Raw genomic sequence first — 9,226 nt, 5'->3', positions numbered from 1 at the left:
TAACGATCGGATTGGTTTCCACTAATTGTAAGGTATTCTCGTTCTTGGAAAATAATTGATATGTCAATCCGTTCGAACGAAATCCTTATCACGGTAATTCGTATACAATATTTTTTTGTCCTTTTTTTTTCTTTTTCTTTTTTTTTTTTTTNTTTTTTTTTTTTGCAATATTCGTTCGAAATTTTATCGAACAATTATAGGGATCAGACTTTTACGAATCGACCGAAAAAAAATCGGCTTTCTCTCTTGATATCGCTCAAAGTGGATCGCTCGAAAATATTCGCATGGAATGTGTTGCGCACGAAATTGGCAAACCTTGAGCGTTGGTAAACAGGAATATTCTCGACAAAGGGGCGAAACTTCGTTGTCTTTGGGGGAAATTTCACGTTTTAGTTTAAAAAAAAAAGAGGGGAGGGTATGGAACGAAACAAGAGTGGAGTAGATCTTTCGTAAAAAAAACAGTGATTCCAGTCTCACAAAAGTCTCTCTTTGCTTCGTGGTTTATTTTATATACGTATACGATCGAGAAATTTTTGTTGCTGATTCGTTACTGCCTTCTTCTCCCGTAACGCTGTAAAAATTGTCCTCGTCTCTTGATATAATTCGTCTCGCGCGATGTACAATTGCGTGAACATGCACACACGTCCCTTTGGGAAGCTCGCCACGCGAGAAATTCGAAGAGACGTCCCGAGGAGAGAGGATCGTTTCGATTCCCTCGACATCCCCTCGCGTTTAATTCGCCACGAGGAAGAAAGAAGTTAGCACCATTCGAATTGCAGGCCCACAGAATGATCGAGACATCACGGTCACCTCAAGAGTGACGAGAACAGCAACGAAATGACGACGAGGACGAGGGATGTCGCTCTCACTTCTGTTGAACCACCGTGTTGCATGGCTGCTGGATTCTCGCCTGGAACAGATTATAAAAACGTGAAAAATTAAGTGAAAATTCGTGGAGAATCATGATTACAACGATTGTTAAGAAATATTAAATGAAAATTCGTGGAAAATTATGATTACAATGATTATTAAGATCTTATAAGATTAAATTCAAGAGAAACAATTATTCGAAGTTGGACAGATTACAAAATGTATAATTAGAAAAAGTGGAAGATTGGGATAAGGAATTGGGTTCAAGGATGCTTAAATTTTTAAGTGAAATGGCTCACATCATTATGAGTATTAATAGGAAATGTATTGTAATAAATTGAAAAATTGAATTAAAATAATAGTTGAACGTTTATATATATTGTTCTTAATATAATCTTCTTAATTGTTCTTTTCTTTTCATGTTTGGAAAGATAAATCTTTTGCATTTGTATAATTGTCATATGGACTATAAAACATGAATCTTCGAGATAGAGTACACGCCTTGGATAACCACGACATCGAAACGTTTCGGTAGTTTGTACCCCTGGGTGAAGAGCATTCAGCTGATATATATTCTCGGAATCTAGCTAACATATTCACGGAATCTATCTGGCATGTTCATGGAATCCACGAATCCAAACCGAATCTGCAGTTTCGGAACCTTGATCGAGAGGATCAGTCAGAATACATCAATAGGAAACAACGTGTTATTACATTCGTGAAACACTTTTGGAAGATTTTAAAGATCATAACAAACACAAAGGTGGATACAGTTTCAAGTTATAATACAAGATTTCGATTTGCAAGATCTCAATCATCCTCGATTATTCGATCTTCTAACATTTATTGTCATCAATTTTATATTTTTTTTTTTTTATATTTTATTTCTATCTTTAATTTCTTTCCATTATATCTCTCTCAGTTAGTTTTAAGGTTAGTAATTATTATATTATTATAAATGATTACATATGAATATCTTTGTTCTTCATTTAAATTGGTTAATCGAGATCTTATTGTATATAAATATATCAGTTTTTGAGGTTTTATTAAGTTATAAACAATTCAAAGTGCGACGAATATAGAAACATCTTATTTTTTTTGCTTCTAGAATCGGTTTTTCAAAAATGTTTCTCGAATATATTAACACCCTGCATATTCTACACTCTGACATCTAGAATCAGAATTTGTCGACTCAATTTAAAAACCTTTAGAGATATGATTCTGAATTTTCGAATCACAATACAAATCATTAGATATAAAATTGATTTCATTAAAACATTATAAAAAAATCTGAGATCATCCTGATCCTGATTCTTGAACTTTAAATTGTTTCCGTTTGGTTTTACGATTCTGGTATTATCAAGGTTCTGAAAGATGGTGATTTGACTTTAGTTTCAGTACTGTGTTAATAGTTTTCCTTGAACCTCAGAGTGACCTGGTTTGTGTGCTTTAATCCTGGATCGTGTTTACCATAGTCCTAGACCACCAAGTGATTTTATTTGGATTCAGTAGTCTTGATGTTATGCCAGCCGTGGTCATTGGACTCTGGTATTATTCATATTCTCTTAATTTAACATTGTATCTATTTTTCAGATTAGCTTATATTTTTGTATCTTTCAGATACGATTTTTATCTGATAGACTGTTACTATGTCTTTAATTTTTATCTTCCAAAAATATATATAATAGATAGTAAAAGATATAAGGAACAAGAAAAAAAGAACTAACTTTTTCTTATATATAATATTTCAAGTTCGTACGTTATAATTTGAAATTAAATTACATTAATTTCTCGACTTTCTTGTTAATCTTCTTAATCTTCTTCGTGTCACGAAATCTCCATCAAAACTGCACGAAATCACGAACTTTCCCTCCGAACCTGGCTTTTTAATTATTTCACCGCGGCGAAAGGCGTGAAATCGAAATTATAAAGTCTCAAGAGAATCCAATATCTGGGTTGGTAGCATTGGTCCAAAAGAAAAAACGCGGGATTCCGGTCGAGGAAAATCGTGCATGGATCAGCAATTAAGGAAATGACAGGAGAAATGGAATGGGGGAATGTAGCACGGGTGGAAAGAGAAGAGAAAGAAAAAAAAATGAGGACTGAGAGAATGATGGACTGTGATAAAAAAGGATGGAAAAATATCGTGAGACCGAGACTTAGATCGAGGATTAATGTACGGTTCTTGATTTCTCGCTAATCCGTAATCTTCTCTTAAGTACTCTTTAATTCGATTTCCACGTTTAATTATATGTAAGGAGACGCGATTGAAATTAACGTGGAACACCAGGGCCAAATTCGCGAGAAATCTCATTTGAAAGCGGGGAATCGGTTGGTAAAAGTGTCATCGTTGAATTTCAAGATCGGAAATCAGAACATCAGGAATTAGTGTGGGTTAGATTTTCGCGAGGGGGTGAGGACTATAAAACGGATCTTATGCAAATGGAAGAATTTCACCTATTCTTGGAATTCAATGGAGAAAAATATTACCCTTTCAATGGATGGATATTGAAATAATTAATTTCATCGATTCTCTTATCTTCGAGAAGAAAATTATATTAGACAGGTTGAGATTAATTTTTATTTAAAAGTGTTTATGGAAATGTTATGCAATATGAAGTATATTTATTACGAATATAAGAAATTTGAATGAGAGTGAATTTTATCTTTTTTTTTTTTTTTTTTTTTAGATCACAATGAGGTGTAAAAATAAAAATATACATTATACATTACACATTATACATATCAAAGTTATTTTCTATTGATCATATTAATATATTATTACTATTTTTTATGTAAAATGGCTTTTAATTTTTAGAATACGTTTACATAATTATAAATCTAAAATATCATAAATTTAATTTTAATTTGCAAAAATATAATTTTTATATTTATTGTAGTATTATAGTTATTGTAAAAAAATTATTAAATTCATAAATTAACAATAAAAATTTCTAAATTTTCATTGGAAATTCATAATTGTTTTATAATTATTTTTTACGTAGAATTCATAAATTAATAATAAAAAATTCTAAATTATTATAATAATTTTCTTTATATAAAATGGTATTAAGAATATTTCAACACAATTATAAATCAAAAATTAATATCATAAAATAGTAAATTTAACATTTGTTCGTAAAAATATAAATTAATTATTACATTAATATATACATTTAGTTCGTAAAAATATAAATTAATTATTACATTAATATACATTTAATATTGTAATAAATTATTAAACCTATAATTGTAATAATTAATTAAATGTATAAATTAACAATAAAAAATGTAAAAATTGACAAATTATTGATTATTATATTCGAAAAATAAATTTAGAACGATCGGCAAAAGACGTATATATTTCGTAAATCTTCGCGTCCTATAAATACGAGGCAGGTCGCAACGGAACGATCATTTCCTATCGAACTTTGTCGACGAACAGATCGATTTTATAATTTTGTAATTTCAAATTTTTTTATATAATAAATAATTTTCAATCTTATAAAATTTATTCTATATTAATGTTTATAATATCGCTGTGAAAAGATATATTCTTTATTCATCTTGTTTTTTAATTAATTTTTATTGCTTTATTTATTTAATTACCTACCTCATTCTTTTATTTATCATTAAAATATTTATTTCTTGATTTATTTTTTAATTTATATTTTCATTTATTTCTTTATTTTTACATTTATTTTTTGATTTATTTTTTAAATTATGTTTTCATTTATTTATTCATTCATTTATTCTTTTATTTATTTCTATTTATTTCCATATTTAGTTTTTCATTTTTTAATTATATTTTCATTTATTTAATTTTTCAATTATCTTTTTATTTATTTATTTCTACATTCATTTCTTCATTTATTTTATACTTTATATTATATATTACTTTATATATAATATTATATATTATATATTATATATATAATTATATTAAATTTATATTATAATTATATTATTATTATATTATATATTATATATAAAGAAGTCATAAGAAACTTTACAAAAACTTATTAATAAAATAAAAAAATGAAAACATATTAAATAAATTAATAAATAAATGAATTATAGTAGAAAATAAATAAATTGATAAATTAATGTATATAAATGAATAAAGCAATTGAATCTATAAAAAAATCAAAAAAAGAAATCATTAAAATAATTGAAAGAAACATTATTCATATAAATAAATCTTAAAAATATAAATATATAAATAATTTTTTTTTTTTTAGATTACAATGAAGTGTGAATCAAAAAATTCGTAATATTTCTTTTTTACGAAAAATATGATTTTACATGAAAATTTAAAGTAATGGTTTATTGTTGTAGTACAAAGAAATATATGAACATATTTTAGCTGCATAAAAATTCGCAATCTACCCATAATTTATTATATGTAAACGAAGAGGAACATTTTCGTAAGAAAAAAATATATTTATGGCAACGATCTTCCACTTCCAACACGCTAATTAAAAAATAATTCAACTTATTATTCAATTTTCTCGTTTCAAATGCAGATAGATAATATAATTAAGAATAAATTGAAGATTTTGCATACTGTGCAATGTTCTTACATGTATAAATTTAATGAAATTCCACTAAACGTTGGAGAAACTGTTATATATTATCGTATATAGTTATCGATAAGCATTGTTCAAAGCCACGAAATTGCAATCAGGAGGGCTATAAGAAGGGCTCTTCCACTATATTCCTTCATCATTTTCATTCGCCATATCAAACTTCAAACGATCGTCTCAATGAACCGATTACAGATTAGAATCAATTTCAATAAGCTAATTCATCCATCCAAGCAATTTGTTCTTTAATTGGAACTCAATCGAGAAAAAATTAAAATAAGCGACATTGATACTTTCTTCAAATTCAAATAATTAAGATTTAAAGCGTTCCCCTCTTCATATTTGAGCCGATTTAAGAGCACAACTTCGCAAGGGAAGCGACCATTTCCAAGATTCAATTAAGAGGTGGCGACAGTGGTGGAAAAATTTACAGCCCTGTTTACGCTTGATTCCGGTAAGTTGAGTCTTAGGATTAGCCCCGGATCCTCGCCTCGTTAATTGGATCTTTCTCGAGTTCCTATGGAAAAGACCCCTTCATCCACGGTCCAAGGGAACGAACCTATTTCCGTAACTGCCAAACTGGAAGAATCGATTTTGCGCCGATCCTTTCACACACCATTCCCACGGAGTTAGATTCACACGATTGAAAGATGAAAATTCTTGATGACGCCTCGATGAAATTGAGCAGAATCGAATCCGACTAATCGAACGGTTAATATCGATGTTAATCGAAAGCGAGGATTTATTGGTTCTGTCTTAGGACCGTATGAATTACAGACGAGGGTGATTTAGGGGTTGAAATCCATGCAATTTGTTCTCGATGAGTAATCACTCCTTTAATCCACTCCAGTTACATAGAAATCCATCCACTATTATGAATCCATCCTCAAATTACAAAGGATTAAATTATTTAATTATGATCGACTTACGTTTGTGTGAATTACTATGAATAGAAAATCAATACTGTTTGACTGACTTTAATAAGTTATTTATTCGATTATTACCGATCTAATTTACTTATCTGCAAAATGATTAATTTATATTATTTCAGTCTCGCTGAAACTGAATTATACACGATCGGTTGATAGTATATTGATCTTCTAATATATGTGTATCACTAATATACTACTATTACAAACAGTATGACAGATTATGAATTACATATTCCACAAACGAATACATTATAGACCGCCTTATTTCATACCATCAACAAATGACAGAATTATACTACTTTCTACTACACACTACTGTTCGTGACAAGGAAGAAAACGAAATTAAGCAGAAAGGTTAGATTGAAAAATCTCAGGAAAGTTCGAACACATTCCCCTTTTCCACGTACAATGAAAATCGGAGGGAGGAGAAATTCGAAAGAACATCGAAATCAACGTGTCTCGTTAAGCCTGTGCTACGATGGCGAAGTTTCACGGTGATTTATAATAAACGCCGGTTTAAAACCGTCGACACTAAAACGAAGGTCGTGGCGCGGTGGAAAATCTTGTATATTTCATGAAGTGCAGCCGGCACTCGTGGCGGTTCCGGAAGTGGCACTTGAACTTGTTGAGCCGGCGGAGCACCTCGTCACGGCCGGGATAAAATAATTTGCACAGTCAATATTACAAATTGCCGCGAATTAAATTCAACGGGGTGGCACCGGACCACGGCAAGCATTGTTAATAAAGGTGATGACATTCGCGCTGTGGGTAAAATTCGAGAAACTATTGCTCGTTGTTTTGTTGGCCGACTGCAATTTTACTTGCATCGTCAAGGGAGGGCTCGTATTGAGGCGCAAATTAGAATCGTCGTTGTTTAATTTTCGTTTTTTTTGTTTTTTATAGGTAGAAGGGGAAAAACTATCGAGATTTTAATCCTTCAAAGAGATTTCTTAATCGATATTGTAAATGTATTTGTAATTGTAGTCTTGTTAATAATTTTTAGATATTTCTTTAATTCTGAGAGAAAATAGTTAATAGTGGATAAAAGTGTATATCACGATGGATCGATTTTAATCATTAGGAACAAGGGTTCAAGAAATAATCTGCAATTTATTATTGATCTTTTACTTTCCCTCTTTGTGATAAGTTTACAAATTTTTATAATTAACATTAAAAATTTCCAATAAAAATTATATTTTTATATTATACGATACGAAGGATAAAGATATAAAGTTTTGGTAAGTTTTTGTAAAGATCGTTGAGAATTAAATTTGATATTTTGTTTACTAAATCAAGTGGAATAATTTAGTTACATGATAATTCCACGAATAAATTCTATATTTTTCGTACAATGTAGCAATTAGAGATTGGTTAAAGAGGAATAAATTACAATACCGGTATATTCTATCATCGGCTAATTACCAATTAATCGTTCCTCGATACAAATAGCGATTCGGATCAGTTTACCATATGTTATCAGAATATCTATGTTCTCACGAGAGAACAACATTCGTGTTAATTTCAGTTAATCCTTTCCTCCAATTAGTTTAAGTACATAAACTGCTCGAGCAAGGCGATTTTCGATTCGGATGATCATAAATCTTTCCATACTTTGCAATCTAATAAATAGAGAAAAAGAGAATTTCTTTCTAAATTATTCACGCGATAGAGAATTTTTCATCCTTCAGATCAAATCTCTCTTATCGTCCCATTAAACAACTTCGTCCTATTTTAATACACATCAATGATCCTGAAATTTACTTTAACCTAACCTAACCACTTTCCAAATATCTAAATTTTAGATACGATCGAAACGATTCTGACCATCTACGACACTCTCTTCGCGATCAACCTACCAAGAATCGTGTCTCCTCGCTCGTCAAATCCCGGTTAATTCCCCAGAGAACGAACGACAAGCTTGTTTTCCCCGCGACACACTCGACCCCCGACGTCGAACGTGCATTTTCCAGCGCACGGTCGAAGAAGGAGGAAGTCGCGAGGAGAAGCGCGATGCCACTGAAAAGGGAAAAAAAGAAACGGCGTATGCGAAATGAGCAAAGCCAAGCACCCTCTCGAGATTCCTTCTGTCTATTATACATGACCGCGCGCACTGCTTCTTTTAACTACGCCTCGCGAAAAGAGAGCTTTGCAAACTGCTCACGCTCGTTGTCCCCATCGTCGTTGGCATCCGCCTGGAGAGAGAGAGAATCCCTAAGAGAACCAAAAGGGGTTGGTTATGAAGGGGGTGGCGGGGAGAAACCATGATTGTGAAGAAGAAAATGGCAAGAAGAGGCAGAGAGGGACATCCTGGTCCTGGAGAGGCTTGCGGTTTAGGATTATTAATGGGCCGGGCGTGACACCTCGCGAAATAACCTTCCTAACCTCGCCTTCATACCAGGACCAACCACAGCATATCCAGCTTGTCTGTTCATAGGCGTTAACCGGGCCACGAACTGCTCAGTTTCTCATCTTCCTCAAATTAGCGCCCCCTAGTTTTTCCTTCTTCTTCATCCTCGAGCCTCTTACTATCGCTCTCTCTCTTTTTCTCTTCCAGTTTTTAATTTGCTCCCTTTTCGCTTTCGCTACAAATCAAATCGGATTCTTCTTTTCGGTTTCCATTATGATTCTTCTGACAATTTTTGAGAGACGACTCGCTTTCTTTCCGATCTTTTCGACGATTATCTTTTACTGCGTCCCGATGTCGGTTAATCTTAAGATTTTTCTTTTGTGTTTGGTTGATTTGTAGAATGGATCAATTTATTTGACTCAGATAATATAGATAAATATTACGAAGTTCGTGATTGAAATTATCTCGTTCAATTTTCACTCTCATGAGGA

General features: G+C 31.5%; 1 protein-coding gene across 4 annotated transcripts in view; it reads right to left on the bottom strand.

The window, feature by feature from the left end:
* Window positions 1–208: 208 nt before the first annotated feature.
* LOC122712772 (peroxidasin-like) overlaps window positions 209–9,226 on the bottom strand; it is a 286,627-nt gene continuing 277,609 nt past the window's right edge. For all 4 annotated transcript variants that reach the window (XM_043932650.1, XM_043932649.1, XM_043932648.1 and 1 more), the window contains exon 8: window positions 209–910. In XM_043932650.1, coding sequence (XP_043788585.1) covers window positions 807–910 — 104 coding nt within the window. In that variant the 3' untranslated portion in view covers window positions 209–806. The remainder of the gene's footprint in view (window positions 911–9,226) is intronic.

This window comes from Apis laboriosa, unplaced genomic scaffold (genome assembly GCF_014066325.1).
Source record: "Apis laboriosa isolate Shangri-la unplaced genomic scaffold, ASM1406632v1 scaffold218_cov154, whole genome shotgun sequence".
NCBI classification, from domain to species: domain Eukaryota; kingdom Metazoa; phylum Arthropoda; class Insecta; order Hymenoptera; family Apidae; genus Apis; species Apis laboriosa.
The sequence above is the reverse complement of the archived record's forward strand: the minus strand, read 5'-3'. Positions and strand labels throughout refer to the sequence as shown.